Here is a 19,523-nt window from a genome sequence, read left to right as displayed (position 1 = left end):
ATCTACAAACCCCGTACGAACATGAAGGAAGAAAAGAAAAACGTAACAATATGAAAAGCATTTATTAGTTTTTGTGAGATTTAGATTCCACTTCTGAACTTCACACTTAAATGTAATACACAATACTAGGTAGTGTGTATATGTTAACTTCTTGATTTTATTTTATTGATACTCTTACGTATTGCATTGAAGTATCAAGCAGCGAAGATAAACACAGAACTTTGTGAAAGTGCAGATGCAATATGATGCAAATTTCAAAATCATGGTTATTCAGCATGCAGAAGCACTAATTAATTGTGTGACAGCTAGAAAATATGGTATCACAGAAACTAATATTCAGAGGTGGTCAAAGGACAAAGAACTAAAATTGACGCTTCAACTAAGAAAGCTTTCAGTGGCCTGCAGTAAAGACATTTCAAGAACACAGAAATGGAAGTAATGGCATTTGTGTGTGAGAAACAAAATAAAGGAATGGCTGTTTCACGAATTAAAGCATATGAAGCATTGCAAGAGCACAATGTCAAATTTAAAGTCAGCTCTAGATGCTGTGTACAAAGATGATGCGATGCAGTGGATTTATGTTACAATGTCAAACATCTCTTGCTCAGGATCTTCCAGCAGCACATGAGGGAAATTAGTCAGTTTTTAATGATAAGTTTCAAGATTGAGAAAGAAGCATGACTACCACTTAAGGCGAATTGAAAATGATGATGAGACTCTTAATTACTTTGACATGCCATCCAGTACAGTTGAAGTTTAGAAAATAAACACCTAGTCTGTGCTATACACCTTTTTTCACCAATTCATTTCTAAAAATGGAGGATGGAGATCATCCTGGATTCCAAGTTATAAGGTATACTATTTAGCTTTTAACACGCTGACTGCCACAGCACTTTTCGGATTCCGGGCCGAGAAGCCAAATCGATTTAATCATATTATTAAAAATACTAATGATGATTCGTAACAATCATTAAAAAGTTTACAGGATGTTTTTTTTAGAAAAAAGGGTCCTACGAATTATCTTGTAGTCAGCTTTTGTTAGACAAAGCTCTTACTATGAGTTGATTCGTACGGACATGTTTCGACTTGTCGCCTCAGTACAACTGAAACAAGTGCTAAGTGAGTAATTCGTGGTGGCGCAAAGGTGGCAAATCAAGAAACTACGAGATAACTCATATTGGGCGTCCTGAAGAAAAGCGCTAATACGAGTTATCTCGTGTTGGGCAGTCAATGTGTTAATGAGGCAGTTTAGTAAAAATATATGTTTTGGAACACTCACTGTGTGAAGAACAGCTCTGTACACAAAATCCCGTTGACCATTTTGTGGATCAAGCTTTCGTTTGATAAAAAAAGCCCCAAGACCCCTCAGCAGTGCACTGTATAAGAGAAACAGTAATATAAATTAAAACAGGAATACATACCTAAACACGACAAAGAATCTAACATTTTACAATATTTATGAGAGTACTGTAAATATGAACATTTATGAATCTTGTATAAATCCGTAAGCAAACAAATGAAAAATTATAGATAGATACTACTTATAAGAGATATTAATTTCCCTTTAATATTCAATAATAAGCAATATTTTCTTAATCCTAAAAATGAAACATTTGCTAATATTTAGTTTTTCCAGCTTGTAATTACCATACTTGTTTGAATCTAAGATGTCCCTTTCCCTTAAAAACACTGGGGGGGGGACTGGATGCATTTTCAAAACATACTTCTTTTCTAATTGCTAATTATTCAATTAAAAAATTTTCACCAAATTATCTATTTTAAGCAGGACTATTACTTGGGTAATAAATTGAAGTCAATTATTAAAACAATACTTGCTGGATGTATTTTAGCATTTACTTTCATTCATTTTATTTTCTTAAAGTATTTCACTATGCCAAAACTGAAATTAAGTGATGAATCTTATAACCAAGGCCATGCTAAAATCGAAGAAATATACTATTACCTTGTTTTTATAGATTATTTTTCTCTATTTTCTTAATCCTAGAGTTAGTTCTACCAAAAAACTTTAAAATGCTACATGGATGATAAGTTTCACTCATATTATTCTTTTAGCTCAAAATTGTTGTTTAGTAAAATTGTTATTTATCTGAGCTTTTATAAAGAAAAACAGCTTTTTAAACATGTTTTATAAAACTTCAAATATATTTCACATATAAACATTCTATCATGAACATGAGTTTGCAGATCAGTTATAATCCTCATTTTCACTCTCATCACTAAACATTTCTTCAGAGATTGAATTACAGTTTACTTCCATAACATCTCATGTTGTTGTTCATCGTCAGTGCTTTTATCTGAACTCTCCACAACACTACCTTCAACTGCATTCCTGAATCATTACTTTTTTATTCATTTTCCATAGCATAAATTGCTGCTTAAACACGAAAAAACAGTCCATTAATTTCCTGGTTAGTAAAGCAGTTAGTGGATGCTACTCCCAAACTGACATGGTTTCAATCCTGGATTAAGGCGCACACTGCAGTTTTCTTCTCTGGAAATGCCATATTGTCTAAGCTGTTTTGTGTGTCACAAAAAATGTTATTTGTGATACAGCATTGAAATGACTCCGATTTAATTAAACAGCAAAAAATAAAAATCACACCTTATTAACGTTAGTTAATAAGTTACATAGTTAATATTAGTTATTAGCTGAACCAAACTAGTTGCAAGATCACTGGTTTTTGAAAGAGAAATTATCATAATAAAAGAAAATATAAAAAATGGTTCCTGATGAGTACATAGCAATCTGGTAAAATTAACCGTAGTTTAGGTAAAGCAAGAAAAAATTTTAAGTGTGTTCTTAAGGAAAATATAACTGCATACATTCATTTGAACTTATTATTAGATATATATAATTATAACAGCATTTCTAGAATACTTTTTCTCTCTATTATTTCACACAACTACATAAAAAGAGGTTATAATAAAATGTTTCAAAAAATAAGTTGCAATGCTAGAAAGTTTGGGAAGCACTGCAGAAAACAACATTTAATACATTGCAATTCAAGTAAGAAAAATAAAGCTAAAACTGGCACTTTTAAAATTAAAGCTTTCTAAAATATTATAACAACCAAAATGAAGCTGAATGTACAAGTAATCAATACATTATGAACCTATCTTCTTACCCAAAAAATGGAATCATTAAATTGTTCCCAGCAGCAACTAATGGAGCTCTAAGGTCATTCAAGTAAAGAATAAATGTAACAAGAATATAATCTAAATGACTTCGATGAAGAGGCAGGTATATCATAGGTATGTCTTCCTAAATTAGAAAAGAAAAATGTGACATCACCAAAAAATTATAAATTTCAACCATCAAAAGACATTTACATAAATTCCACAAAATTTTACTTAATATTTTAAAATGTGTCAGTATTTTGGCACCCAATGATTAATCAAGTTGGTAGCATTTATCACCAAACAAAATAGAAAAGCCAAGCACAATCTATTTTGGAAGGGATGGTTCAAAATCATGACAGTTTTGAACTAATCATCAAGTGAAAAATGAAGATAATGCTAGTTATTTTTCCAAGAAAAGGTACTTTGATGTCAACTCATATTTGTGGAAATGCTTTTAAATTAAGTTATATACCATGAGAAAAGACATAAGATATGCAATGTGAAAATCTGCCAATAAGAGAATGGCCTTAAATAACAGTAACAGCTTTAAAAATTGCATCCCTGGCAGCATTAAGTTGCTATTGCCAGTTCATTGCCACCTTGAAAATAAATTACGACTTATATACAGAAGGATTTTATATTTTTGGATAAATTTGTTTTTCTTCCTGCCTTTTTTTAAAAAAATATTTCTCCTAAAATTCTATCATTTAAAAGTGCTTTTTTCTTGGCACTGGTTGTAAATAAGCTGATAAGTACCTTAAAATTAATTTTAGTCTATCATCAAAAACTTTTCTTCATAAAAGCTACACTCACTTTATAAAAAGTAGGGCATTACACGTAGAAAAAATAAAAGGTATAACAAAAATATGGTTTTAATATGATTTAAGACTCTTAAAGTAAACAGCAGATCTGATTACTATGTCAGTGCAACACACTAATATACAGAAGCTATTGGTGCTTAATGAGAAATTTCATAGCTCCATTATTTACCCGATATATAGTAAACAATATTCACAAAAGACATAATAAATATAGTATTGCCAATCAAACATGAAAATGAAATTCCCTAACTTTTACAGGCATGTTTTAAGAAAATTCCAGTCTACCCACATAGTGTGCGTTGGCTGTGCTGAGAGGTAAATTAACTATGGTACCACTTGAAACCACAAAAATTTGCCAATTACATATGAATTATACCAAGAGCATTATTATTATTATAAGTAAAATAGGAATTGTTTTCTACACTGAAGATTGAGATTAGATTCTGCCTAATCTGGATTAAAAAATGTCTTTTTTGCAGACATTTTACAGCTAAACAAAAGAAAGAAATCTGTTTAATGATGTTTTAAAATAATTTATTTAGCAGCAGACATAAGCAAAAAATATGTGCATTAAATTTCGTGATATATCACACTGCTAGAATTAGTTTCAGAAGTATGCCAGAAAAAGATTGCCTGAAATTTAAAAGTATTATTAATTAATAATAAATAAATTTAGAAGAAAGAAGACACATTAAATGATATGAATAACATTAAAAAAAGTTAATTACTTAAAGATTAAAAACTGAATTGCAATAATCAACAATATTTTGGTGGCTATAATTTATATTAAGTGGTTCGCCTAGATGTCTGATTACTATTTTTTTTTTAATTTTATTTTACTTAAAAATGACAAATTAGACATTTATTAAAAAGAGAAAAAAATAGTTTAAAAGATTTTGTGGTAAAATCCTAGTATACAGTACGGCTTTGGAATGATTTTGAAAACTATCGCCAACACCAAAATGACTCGTTTAAATGCTGAACATAAATGCCCGGTTTACTGCTCTATACTGTATAATAGGATTATACCGAGTTTGCTTTATACGAGAATGGGAAAGAAATTTCTTTCATTCAACATGCACTCCACATGTGAATATCTCGATTCTCGAGGTTACTGGAAAGCAAAGTTGCTGGGAGCTTGCTTTGCCTTTCTAAAGGACAATCTGATTGGAGCTGTGAAACCCGGCTCTATGCCAGCTTCCCAAATGATGCTCACACGATACATAATTTGACAAGAAAGTGATCGCTTCCAACGTTTGTGTAAAAATTGATTTGGGGGGGGACTGGCGTATGAAATTCCGCCTTTTTCAGATTTTGGTTAAATATTTAAACACCCTGATTTTTCCATGACTTTTTTGGTCAGTTTTCAAATTTCCTAACTTTACCCGGTTTTTCAGGTTTTGCAGGTAGCGTGACAACCCTGTAAATAACTTATGTTTATTGTTGAGCTAGATACTTTAACTTAAAAACTTTAAAATTAAACCTATGAAAAATATGCATAATTTAATAAAAAAAATTGCCATCTATCAAGACAAAATCTATTACACCTCTAATCACTATAAAAAGGTGAAAAACCTTTATCAATAGTTTGTAGAAATGGCCTATAAAGAACAACTAATAACAGTAAGAAAAAGAAGTTGCAAAGATTTTTCTTAACATAGGAAGAAAATCTGACATAAAGATGAAGGCAAGACATTTTGAATAAATTTTAGTACTCAAATTGGACTATTATGTTCATTAAGATGCCATGGACAAGAGCCGGTGTGTTGCTAATGTTAACAGAGACCTGAATGACAAGGATCAAGAGTTCACTACTGACAAGATTTTCTTTTTATGCTCTTTCTTGCCATAAATACAATTAAACATATCACACCACATTCTAATGCTTTTGTTCTGTTATTAAAAAAGACTTCTAATTTTTTGTTTCTAGCATAATTTAATACTTGTTCTTAAATACCTGCTCTTACTGAGAAACTTAAAAGTGAAAAAGCTATTGTTATGGATACACATTTCAACTGCTGCCAAGAAAAATGCCAAAACAAAACAACCAAACAAACAAAAAAAGCCAAGTGATATCAGTTTAACGGGAAAATCCCCAATTATTCATGCGATTTTACATTTCATAAATTTATTATAAAGAAATAAAGACAAACCTCCGATGCCTTTTTTATAGCTTCTATCTGCTTCTTTTCAACTTCAATACCATCTAGCATTTTACCAAGAAGTTTATACATAACCCATGCAGCAATTCTATGAAAATAAAGCACAAAAGATCTCAAATGACAAATATGTTCTTATGTATATATAATTCAGAATTGAAAAATAATTAAGAAATTGAAATAAAGCCGAAAAAGTCAATAAAGTTACACTTTTTGCTGATGAAAATAATTAAAAGAAAAGATAATTTTTTATAGAAACACTGGAAGTTTAAATCACCAGGATATTCCTCGTGTTTAAATAATAAAAAAATGAATTTTATTTAAACTTCTAACATTTCTTCATAATTTATTTGCATAGCACATATAAAGTTTTAAAGGCTTAAAAATAAATTACAATTTTATCTTATATAATTATGAACGAATACAAAAATGGTGCAAATTAAAAATGAATGAAAATATTTTCATATTTGGTCAAATTATTAGCAAATCACATGAATTATTATCATCATTACTGCAAACAAAAAATATCATTACATTTTAAGGCATCAATCCACATGAAGGGCATGCTTGTTTTTTTCCTTCATACTCCTAACAGAAAAGGCAGAAAATGAAGAAAAGTTTATTGCCCATTTTGTGAGGTGACTGTAAACTGATTTAAAGGACAGGTACATTTCAAACTTCATGATTTTCAATCACTAATCCATTAAATCTTATTTGTTTGTAAAGAACAGATATATATAAAAAAAAAAAAAAAAAAAAAAAAAAAAAAAAAAAAACTTCAGCAGAATACAAGACATGATTTTCTGAAAATTTAGAAAGGAGTAAAACTAGCCACTCTCCACAATAAATTTGTTTACAGCTTTGAAGAACATTTGGTTCTCTGAAAGTGACAGGGTACACGGTTTTCAAAGAGGCAGAAAAGGTTATTTCTTCACTTTTGCTTCATTTTTAGACACCGAATGCAATCAAATACTTTTTCAACCACCAGTCAAACACAGTTTTCAATACGTTTCATCCACACCCCCATTTTTGACTTTCAATAGAGCATTCCGATTTTCAGTATATTTATGAGTATACACACAATAAAAAAATAACCCATGCATGCTCACACCACACATATTTTAGTATTACATCTGAATTTACACACTTAACAGTCATTTCACTAAAGAGTATCAACCAGCTATGAAAATGAACTTTTTGACTTCATACTTTTGAGGGGGGGGGGTAAAATATCTTGCTTCATCTAAATGCTTCTTTTATTACTATTTATGAATAGCATGAGGATCTATTAACTGAAAATATAGCCAAACAAGTTTTTTTTTTTGCCAATTCACAAAGTTACCAATAAACTGGTCTTTTCACAAGTGTGCAGATAATCAGAAATACCCAGCTTTCTTCCTTTATATCTCCAAAACCATAAAAAAAGCAGCTGCATGTTCAGTCACTTCTTTCACAAAAATAACATTTTCCATACCAGGAGAAATATTTAGAACATCAAAAGAAAATATAGAAAACATGGCTTTTCAGTGTGAAATCCTTGACTTACAAGAATGTAATCATCGTCTCTCATATTCAATCTAAACTCATATATTGTGTTAACTATTTTTCCTCTTCTACTGGTCAGAAAACCTGCCAATCATTAGCCAACACATACCATCACCATACTCAAATTAACTGCTTCCCCTTCTAAATCTCTGGAATTGGTTAAGAACTTTCCTGTCATCATTAAAATTTCTAAATTCAATGAAGTCTATTGCAAGCATGTGTGTCAATCCCTAATTTTCTGCACTGCTAACACCATGAGCTTGAAACAACCTTAGAAATGTGCTTTACATACTCCTCTACTTTGAAATATAAAGATTGTTAGTGTTGGTATGTTTATTGACAAGAAAAAATTCTCTAGCACCAGGTAAATGGCTAAAAGCATTCCATCTAGAAGGACATGTGCACATGACATCAGAGTAGATCTGATACATTGACTAAGACATCGGCAAAAATGTTAAAGTCCACGATGCAGCAGCCATGAACATGGCATTTTCTGAAGTAATTTTTGCCATGCCTGTGATTTCATAGCAAATGATAAAAAGCAGTACCGTATTTGACGGCATATAAGACACACTTTTTTTCCTAAATTTGGTCTCAAAAAAGTTATCTGTGTCTTATACATGAAGAACACAGGTTAACTTTCAATACTGAATGCTACTTTTAGCCCGGATTAAGGTCTAGACACATATAACTTTTTGCCCATCTGCCATAATTTTTTTGTGCATGCGTGAAATATCTGTCGCCAAAAAGGGCTAAAGCTCAAAGCTGATGTCGAAGTTCGAACAGGTTTGACAGTCACATTACGTCTATGGAGCCTTTCCTTCTCTACATAGACTTTCTTTGACTCGCCGACACACGTGTCAGTATCGGTGCTACTTGTATAAACGTGTCGGTATCGGTGCTTAAAACTGCTTGTTTTAGAAAAATACCCTGGAAAATATGACTACAGGAAACAAGAGATTAAGCTATACAATACAATAAGTGCATGGAAACAGAGCAGCAGTAAGGCATTTCGGTCCACCACCTACTGAAAAAAAGATACGTACTTGGCGACTGCAGGAAGATCAACTGAAGACTGCTAAAAAACTGTTGAGAATAATCACACGTACTCCCAGTTTCTGATTTAATGTCATGTATTTTAACCGTAACTGTTTTATACTTTTGCTTAGGTTGATCTGGCAACAGTTGTAGTGTTCTTGGTCATGGTGTGATATGTAGAAACGTTCTATGCCATGTGCGTGAAATTTCATCATTTAATAAAGCCTCTACTTAATTATCATCGGCCTCTGATTCACCTTTTTAAAATCTTTACAGCAGAGCATGGTTCTGATATTGAACACGCTAGAGGCGAAGCATTTATATTTGCTTTGTGGAACTCATTTGTTTGGAACGGAATCGTGCGTTAAGTGAAATTTGAAATGGCAGCACGTGATGAGAACACAAAGTATTGTGTTGAGCCGTTTAACAGTAAAAACTTTTCTCTGTTTAAGCGCCGTGTTGAAGCTGTGTTTGCGGCCAAAGAACTTGATAAATATTTAGACGTTGAAGCGGATGAAACGAAAGTTGCTGAAATCAAAGATGCAAAAAAGGCTTACGCATTGCTGCTAACCCTTCTAGATGATGCCATATTGCGACCATGTCGAGTGAATCTTCTGCATGTGAAATTTGGAGCAGTTTAAAGAATAAATACCATAAGGTAAGTGCAGTTAGTCAAATATTAGTACGAAAGAAATTATCGACACTGAAGAAACGCCGAGATTGCAGTATGCAGTCACATATTAACCAACTGTTGGCGATCGTAAATGAACTGCGGCTCTCGGGTGCTGAAGTCAAAGATATGGATGTGTTTATTTATTTGTTGATGTCACTACCTTCTGAGTACACCATTATTAAATCGACGATTGAGAACCAGCCAAATGAAATGCTTACGCTGGACTTTGTTATGCAAAGGCTCTTGAATGCTGAAGAATTGCAAGGTGAGAGAAATTCTTGCGATTCTCGTATTTCTGGCTCAAGTAATAACGTAGCTTTTAGTGCAGATAAGCGTGATATCATCTGCCACAAATGTAAAAGTAAAGGTCATATTGCCAAGCTTTGCAAGAAAAAATTAGTTTGTTTTGGATGTGGACGCCCAGGGCATTACAGGAAGGATTGCAGATTTAAGCATAAATCAGATTATAGAGAATCGGCTGCAGTAACATTCATGGTTGGTGAGCCTGTTGGAAATTTCATTCTGGATTCTGGAGCATCTACACACATGTGTAATAAATGCGAGTGGTTTGAAGAAATTAAACCTTTTTCTGGAACTGTTGCATGTGCTTAAAAATGAAGTTTTAAAGGTAGAAGGTATTGGTACAGTACCTGGAACATTAAATGGAAGAGAAATATTACTTAAAGATGTGTTATAGGTGCCTGAGTTGAACAGTCAATTAATATCTGTGAAGAATATTCAAAAAGCAGGTTACAATGTAATTTTTAAGAATGATGTAGCTGTTATTGAAAAGAGGAATGAAAAATTTGAGTTTGCTAAACTCAATGAGAAAGGACAGTATGTGAGTCAATTTGAACCTGTTAAAGCTTCAACATACATTGCAAATCATAGTGCAGAATTGTGGCACAGGCGCATGGGGCACTCATCTGATAAAATATTAAAAGAAATGGGTTTGCCAGTATCTGAGTCACCTTCAAGCTTTCGTGAAGAGTGCGTACTGGTGAAGTGTTTAAATTGTTCCTAAAGCAGAATCCTGATGTCTACAAAATCTGGTGTGATAATGCCAAGGAATATGTGTTTGGTGAACTAGCTCGTTATTGCAAGAAAAATGGTGTTATGATAGATCCTGCTCCTCCATGTTCACCTCCTTTAAATGGTGTGGCTGAGAGAGCCAACAATATCTTTTAGAGAAGGCCCGAGCTCTAATATGTGAAGCAAAGCTTTCTAAATCCTTCTGGGGTTATGAGAATTCCAAATCAGACTGTTGAAAATGTACCTTATAAGCTCAAATATGGGAAGCCGCCTGATTTGAATATTATTAAGGTGTTTGGATCTGATGTATACATGAGAGTTCCTGATAACTTAAGAAAGAAATTGGATCCAAAATCAAAAAAGATGATTTTTATTGGATACCATGGGTTATCGTTTACTGGAACTAGTCACAAATCATGTTGTGGTTTCTTGAAATGTATTGTTCAATGAAGAGAAAAAGAAATGTATCTCAGTTCAAGATGATTTTTCCATAGAAAGTAAAGATCCTGCTAAAGATGAAGTAGTATATGATTCAAGTGATGTAGAATCCAGAAATCTTGAAGAAAGTCATGAAGAAATTACTAGGCAAAGGAGAAATATAAAATTACCTGTGAAGTTGAATGATTACTTTGTGTATGAAGCTAATGTAGCAACTCTTGATACAGTAACATATGAGGATATAACATCATTGCCAAAAGAAGAGCAAGTCCTATGGAGGAAAGCCATGGATGAGGAAATAGCTTCTCTTAATAAAAATGAAGTGTGGGAGTTAGTCAATTTGCCAAAGGATGAAAAGCCAATATCCTGTAAATGGGTGTTGCGCATCAAACGAAACAATGTTTACAAAGCTAGATTGGTTACTCGTGGCTTTGAACAGAAGCCAGGTATTGATTACTTTTGAGACCTATGCTCCTGTAATTAGTACATCATCACTTCGACTTGTGCTGGCTATCATTGTTCAAAAGAATCTTGAAATCTATGCATTAGATGTAAAGACTGCATTTCTGAATGGTGATCTCCAAGAAACAATCTACATGGAACAACCAATGGGCTACAGTGACAACACTAATCATGTGTACAAGCTTCGTAAGAGTCTTTATGGACTTAAGCAAGCACCGAGGCAGTGGTTCAAGAGATTTACTGATTTTACAATTCTGTTAAACTTCCAACAACTTAACTGTGAAGCATGTACTTTTGTAAGAAGAACTAAACAGAGTGAAATATTTATTGTGCTGTATGTGGATGACTTGCTAATTGCTGGTTCTAATGATTCAGAGGTAAGAATTCAGATTGAATTACTTAGAAATGAATTTGAGATGTCCAAGGCTGAAGTTGAAAATGAATTTCTAGGAATAAGTTTTGAATATTCACAGAACAAACTTTAGGCCAAAAGTCTTATGTTGAAAAATTGTTAAATAGATTTAGAATGTTAGATTGTAAGCCATCTGATACTCCTCTAGTGAAAAAGTCAACTTCATCAAATTTTGTGAATGGTGAAAGATTTCATGGCCCTTATCGTGAACTTGTAGTATGCTTTGCTGTATCTGTCTATGACAACTCGTTCTGATATTCTGTTTTCTGTGAACTGTCTGAGTCAGATACAAGAACAACCCACTAACAGTGCTTGGGCTGGTCTGAAGCAAATTCTTCGATATTTAAAAGGGACATCTGAACTGAAATTATTATTTTGTAAATCTAATAGTGTTGATATTATGATAAATGTTTATGTTGATGCTGATTGGGGGTCAGATAGAAATGATAGAAAATCTATTTCAGGGTACATTATTTTCTTTAATGATTGTCCTGTAACTTGGTCTGTTAAAAAGCAAACATCTATTGCTCTGTCCTCTACTGAGGCAGAAATTTTGGCTTTAGCAAAAGCTATTCAAGACCTAACTGTATTTTATAATGTATCTAAAGAAATTTTAGGAGTCGACAATACAGTCAAAAGTCGTTAATTCGGACACCCATAATCCGGAATGATCTATAATCCGGACCTCAGAGCTAAAAACTTTTTGCGCATGCGCCGCATTGACACATGCGCATAGGTGTTTACGCGTGCGCGTAAGACCTTTACAACTGCGCATATGCGTGTGCGCAAGCGCAGAATACGTTTTTGCGTGCACGTTTAATGCACAACAGACGGTATAAGCTAAAATTATTATCTATTTCAGTTGATGTTGATGATTGCGTTGTTCCTTAATCTTCGAATTGAATCCGGCTTATTATTTTTTGCAGACTTTAAGAGCAATTTTATAAAAATAAACTTGAACTTTCGATTATGTCAAATAGAATTTCCGATGCTGGAGCTCCCAAAGGTCTACAAAAAAAAGTATGTTTCAATTATAAATATTAAGCTTTTTTTTATATAAATTTTGATACCCTTTAGATCATAATTGTTCTTTATTTCATAAATTACGGTTTCATATTTTTAATTTTAGAATTTCTGCATGTCATCTTACGAGATTTAAACTGATGATCTATAATTCGGAAAAATCGATAATCCGGATTAATGACTTTTGACTGTATTAAAGTTTCAGTTTGTGAGGATAATCAGTCTGTAATTAAAGCAATATTGAATGAAAGTAATTGTGCTAGACTAAAACATTTGGACATTAAATTAAAGTATATTAGGCATATTGTAAAATTGTATGATATAAATCTTGTATATGTTTCTAGTGAAAATCAGTTAGCTGATTTGTTTACAAAATGCTTGCCTAAACCAAGATTATGTTATTTAAGAGATAAATGTAAAATAATATGTGATTAAGGGAGGGTGTTGAGAATAATCACATGTACTCCCGGTTTCTGATTTAATGTCATGTATTTTAACCGGAACTGTTTTATACTTTTGCTTAGGTTGATCTGGAAACAGTTGTAGTGTTCTTGGTCATTGTGTGATATGTAGAAACGTGCTATGCCATGTGTGTGAAATTCCATCATTTAATAAAACCTCTACTTAATTATCATCAACCTCCGATTCACCTTTTTTAAATCTTTACGAAAACAAAAACATAACCTTCGATGTCCAGCTCCATCTTGGCCTGAACTTGAAAATGCCGTAAAAATGTGGGTGATAGATAAGAGGAAATCTGGGATAAGTGTTTCAACCAAAATGATAATCAATGAGGCCAAAGGATTTGCAGAAAAACATGGGAATCAGAACTTTTCAGGGTCTGAGAGCTTGTGCTACAGGTTCAAGAAAAGGCAAGACTCAGTGCACACAAAAACAACTATGCTAGAAAATGCCAGCAGATTATGAAGAAAAATACTAGCATTTCATAGGTTTGTTATAAATGCACACAAGAAAACTTCTTTTGCACTCAGTGAAATAGGAAATATGGATGAAATTCCACTCACATTTTATGTACCATCCAACAAGACTGTGAGTGTTAAAGGGTCTAAATCAATAACCATAAAAACCACAGGTCATGGAAAAACCCGATATATGGCACAAAACTACCGCCGTTTTTCTTATTCAAAAGAAAAACAAAAACTCATCCGAAAGAAAAACTTCCAACAGGTGTTCTGGAATGAAAGTGTGGTTACAGAACGTATGGGCGAGGCGACCTGGTGGACTCTTAACAAGACTCTCTCTTTTGGTTTTGGATCAGTTTAGCGGCAATAGAACTGAAACCATAAAGAATAAAGTGAGAGAATTAGAAACCCAGATAGCTGTCATTCCTGGTGGACTGTCTAGCCAATTGCAGCCTTTAGATGTATCGGTGAATAAGCCATTTAAGGAAAAAGTGCAAGAACGATGGAACAAGTGGATAGGAGAGCCACATCACGCCCTCACCCCCTCAGGTAGAATGAAGAGGCCCTCTATTTCACAAGTGTGCGAACGGATAAAAAGATGTTTGGAGGACATAAAGGCTGAAGTAATTGTTAAGTCCTTTAAGAAGTGTGGAATCAGTAATGCTCTTGACGGAACAAAAGATGACGCATTATTCGAAGAAGGTGATACTGGCGATGACGGAAACAGTAGTGATGACGATATTCTCGTTTTCAATGATGATGATAGTGAAAAGGATTTTTATAGTTTTGAAAGTGATTAAAGTCTAATTTCATGATAGGCAATGTTTTCCTTGAATCTGTGTCTTTTGTTGTTTCTGCCTTATTTTGTATTATGTTCGATTGCTTGCCGTTTATTCATTTATTCATTATTGAAATTTACATACCATGTTCAAAATAGCCTGCCCTTTGTTAATTTTCCTTAATAAAAATATGTTTGGTAATTGCATTCAATGATTGTTTATTTGGCTTTTACGAAACGTGAGAACTAAAAGAAACCACATTTTAAGTTATTGTGGTACCATGCTGTCATGCGGACTATTGAAACTTTTTTTCCTTGTGTGTGGGGCCTTCTAAATAAGGGTGTGTCTAATATGCTGTCAAATACGGTAATAATTATAGAAAATCCATAACAGTTGGTATCATTACATAAATCAACTTTTTGCAAAAATTTTAAAACAGATTATATAATTCATGATAAGAAATACAGTAGAATTTTTATAATTAGAAATTTTTGTACAGGTAAAAAAATTTTAAAAATGATCTCAATGAAATAAATCCCTTAAACCTAAAGTACCTGATATGTAGAATTGTTTTCAAATGACAAAGAAATTCTCTTTTTGCTTCCTTCTCAATAAGCTCATGTCAGATATCCGAAAACCATATTTCATAAAATCCTCAAATTTAAGAAACTTGTATTTTCATAATTTTCCAGATCACATTTTTATTACATTCTTTACACTATTGCTTAAAAAATTTTTGTTTTAAAAGAAAAAGCATAAGGAAAACATGAAATTCCATTATCACTTTTAACTGGATTTATATATACATTCATATTAAATGGAAAATCTTTATTTCCCATCTAATTATGATTTGATGCTACTAGAAGTAGCAATTTTCTAATATCCATAAAAAAACATGATGTTTTTATTTAACTAAACCCTTTTTCTCATAAATCAAATTTTTTGTCGTTAATGTAAACATACTTTAATGCCCAGTCTTTTTGGTGCGTGTATATGTATGCACTTGCGTACACATGCATGTATGTATGTATGCAAGCAGAATCCTAAATGTTTAATATGCCTATTTCACCAAAGTCTCATTTACTTAAATTTTCAAAATTTAAAACATTTTCTATTTCCTTCAATTTCATCTCATCAAAGTTTAGCAATATCTGCATGCTTAAAGCATTAAAAAATAAGTTAACTTTGATGAAGACAATGCTAATGGTACTTATTTAGCAACTACACAACTTTTATGATAATATTAAAAAAGAAATTATTAATGAGATAAATCCAAAATACTTGACTGTTAGATACATAACAGCAGACTCTAAAGAAGGAATACATGATGGTTTATTAAGACACATATAACTTTCAAATTAATTTTTCATTAAAAAAATACATACAAATCACATGAATTATAACAATTTATAATCACCTTTTCAAAACTATTTTGCTTAGCGCTAACAAGTTCAAAGACATTTAAAAGAATCCAAATAATAAATTTCAATAAGCATCTTAGCAAATTTTGTGGCTAGGACTGAACTTTGAATATTAAAATTCTACAATTCAAATGGCTTTAAATTATCAGAGCCATTAAAAACTAATGCAAAAATTAATTGATCATGAAGACAATTTTTGCTATCATAAGCAAAAATGATATCTCATCCATCTTAAAACTAATTATAAGTTCATGAGAAATAACTGCATGTATCAAATTAAAAATAAATTTTATCCAAATAAGATTGAATTAAGTATTGAAAATATTAGTAGTCCATATTTTGAGGTATCACTTGGATTATTGACAAGTTGTTGTTTCAGTTATGGCAACCTGAGTATTCTAAGGTGTATGTTTTGGAAACTCTATAATGACATGATTGGTTGTAATGTGTGATTGCGGCACTGAATATAATTCATGGGAAAATTTTTCTCAGGGCTTATTTCTGCACTGGATGTCAGTTAGGAAGTATGTTGCTTATTTTATGCTTTACACTGTAAAATGGCTGCTGGTAATAAGATTAATCTGAAGGTTCTGTATGACTTAGAACAAATGGATAAGAAAGCACTGATTAACTGGTGTGCACATGAAGGTTTAATCATAATTCAGCAGAATATCTTACCTGGAACAACGATCATATCTGATTGCTGGAAGTTATATGATTGTCTTTCTGATAATGGCTTCGTTCACCTCTCAATAAATTATGCTGTGATATGTGGAAGTTAGACCTCATATCAACACTAGGTATGTGAGGTGTAATAAAAAGGGATTTTTGATAGAAAATGCTACCGACAGTCCGGCACTAGAGAGGATATTTTTTATTCTTATTTTTGTGAATTTATGTGGCAACGACAGTATACAGATTCTAGTTCAGATAATTTTAAACAGTTTTGGAATGCTGTTAAGGAATTCTTTGTGCTACACACCAAAGACAAATTTATAAATAAGGTAAGTTGATATTTCCTTTTTATACTGAGCAGATTAGATAGCATGCATTTCCATTTTTATGTTATTTGTTTTGATTTAAAATTCAGTTTATTGAGATTATAATTTTCATGTTTCAATTCATTATGTTTTAGGTGCCATTTTATTTTGAAGGGTTATTACAATATTCTCGTTTTCGATTTGTTCACCTCTCAATTAATTATGCAGTGATATGTGGAAACTAGACCACATATCAACACTACTGAAGGTATGTGAGGTGTAATAAAAAGGGATTTTTGATAGAAAATGCTACCGACAGTCCGGCACTAGGGAGGATATTTTTTATTCTTATTTTTGTGAATTTATGTGGCGACGACAGTATACAGATTCTAGTTCAGATAATTTTAAACAGTTTTTGAATGCTGTTAAGGAATTCTTTGTGCTACACACCACAGACAAATTTATAAATAAGGTAAGTTGTAAGTTGATATTTCCTTTTTATACTGAGCAGATTAGATAACATGCATTTCCATTTTTATGTTATTTGTTTTGATTTAAAATTCAGTTTATTGAGATTATAATTTTTCATGTTTTAATTCATTATGTTTTAGGTGCCATTTTATTTTGAAGGGTTATTACGATGTCTCGTTCTCGTTCGCACATAAACAACGGGAATGGTTCCAAAAAATCATCAATTTTTGCCATGAGACACTGAAATATTTTTTCTCGAAAATATGTCATCCATAAAATAACGGCGAGTGAAACTTATAAGATTTTAATTACAATTAAAACATATGTGAAGTATACCTAAAAAAATATTTAACACCTGTTCAAAACAAAGTTTTGTTACATATATTTAATAACTTATCATGAAACTCTTAATGGTCTTAAGAATAACTGAGCAAATAAAATGTGCATTTTTTCCCTTAAATTTGTTTAATACTCTATTTATAAATCTTCTGAAATAATTAACAGCTGTACTAGCCACCGTTAAATAAAGATAATGAAATAAGGAATCAAAAAAAGTGAAACGAAATACATGCTTACTTCAGCAAAAAGGATGATATACAAGATCTCATTTGATGGAGGACTTGAACTGCTCTTTGCTTATGAACTAACTGTGCAGCTATAATTCCAGAGTCCACAGTGTCTTGTCCTAAAAAAGAAACCAAAATTTTAATAACAGAAAGCAAAATAACTATTCATTAGTTACAGTTAAGAAGCTTTCTTAAACAAGAATAAAAGGTATTTCCTGATTATTAGTACTCCTGCTGAAAACAGCTATGAAAAAGTATTTATGTGGCAACCCACAATGTTACCAAAAAGCATATATATGGCAACACAGGCATGGGCATAGCGTAAGTGCTTTAGTATACATGGATTTTAACTTTGGAAATTCAATGTTTTTCTGATTGGTATTTATTTTTAACTAAGTACACTTGTTTTTTGTTGCAACAAATCATAATGGAACTGTGGGGTTTACACTCTTTTATCTTCATGACACTGGAGTGTACACTGAGGTTTCAACTGTTGTGTAATCATGGTTGGTGTACGATGCTGAATTTCTGCAATTCTTTGATTTCTTTAGCAAAAACAAATTGCTGTACACAGGGCATAAGAACATAACAGCACATAAGAATTACAAGATTTTTCGAAAACTTTTTTTTTTTTTTTTTAAATAATGCAAAAAAAAAAAAATACACAGCATTGAATGCACCAATAAAACACATATAAAGGTAGCCAAATAAATATTTCTCTTTAAAGACGCTGACAAGTAGGACAAATATCATCCAAAATCACCAAATTCGCAACTTTCTGGCGAGTGTGTGGATGTACCACAGTAAATTACTGAATGTTGGCAGAGATATAAAATACTATGTATTGTTTTTAGAAAACTATTTCAATGAATTGCATAAAAGATAAATTACTCAGTAAACAGACACATATGCACAAAAAAGGGGGGAGAAACAATTAGGCAAGAGACATGTGTTTGAATAGGATTCGATTTTATAATAAAAATGGAAATTCTGTTTGAAGTCTTAAACACTTAAAATTATACATGATTAATTTATGAGGGAGTTGGAAAAATTACCTCTCATCCCTGAAGCATTTTTTCTAATCTTCAAAATCCACCTGCATTCTTGCAGATGACAACAAACATATTTGATAGATATTAAACATAAATAGAGTTAGGTTTAGTACCTGTTTAGTGGTACCAAATTCACTTTGGACCCCAATGTAGTAAGTCATAATGGTACCTGAGTAAAAGTACATTTTAGGGAACCCTTTGGCGAAACTTGGCGATTTCTGGCGGTACATGGATACCCAGTTTATGCAATTCTTTGATTTGTTATTTTGGCTTGCATAGTGGCTATTTTTGGCGCGAAAATCGCTGCTACACAAGCCAAAATAACAATGAAAGAATTGCTCAAACTCGGTATCATATCGCATCGACCTATTTTCACTTAAAAAAATATCCCTGAATTGCATGAAAATGGCATTGTGCACTCCCTTGACTTTATCCATGTACATATTCACCTATTTTCACTTCAAAAAACATCATAGAATTGCACAAACTATGCTTTATGCACTCCCTTGAGTTCATCCATGTACACATCGATATATTTTCTCTTAAAATGAATGTCAAAGGAGCACCCAATTCTACAGTAAAGGCAA

General features: G+C 32.1%; 1 protein-coding gene across 3 annotated transcripts in view; it reads right to left on the bottom strand.

Annotated features, from left to right (window-relative positions):
• Nucleotides 1–19,523, bottom strand: part of LOC118191650 (glycerol-3-phosphate acyltransferase 1, mitochondrial-like) — a 112,911-nt gene that overhangs the window by 21,746 nt on the left and 71,642 nt on the right. For all 3 annotated transcript variants that reach the window (XM_085809242.1, XM_085809243.1, XM_085809244.1), the window contains 4 exons: nt 17,895–18,003; nt 6,116–6,212; nt 3,147–3,283; nt 1,280–1,376 (listed from right to left, as the gene is read on the bottom strand). In XM_085809242.1, coding sequence (XP_085665368.1) covers nt 1,280–1,376; nt 3,147–3,283; nt 6,116–6,212; nt 17,895–18,003 — 440 coding nt within the window. The remainder of the gene's footprint in view (nt 1–1,279; nt 1,377–3,146; nt 3,284–6,115; nt 6,213–17,894; nt 18,004–19,523) is intronic.

This window comes from Stegodyphus dumicola, chromosome X2 (genome assembly GCF_044657685.1).
Source record: "Stegodyphus dumicola isolate Sdum_Otavi_A_Nest chromosome X2, ASM4465768v1".
In the NCBI taxonomy this organism is placed as follows: Eukaryota; Metazoa; Arthropoda; class Arachnida; order Araneae; family Eresidae; genus Stegodyphus; species Stegodyphus dumicola.
Note: the sequence above shows the minus strand (reverse complement) of the source record. Positions and strands in the feature narration are given on the sequence as shown.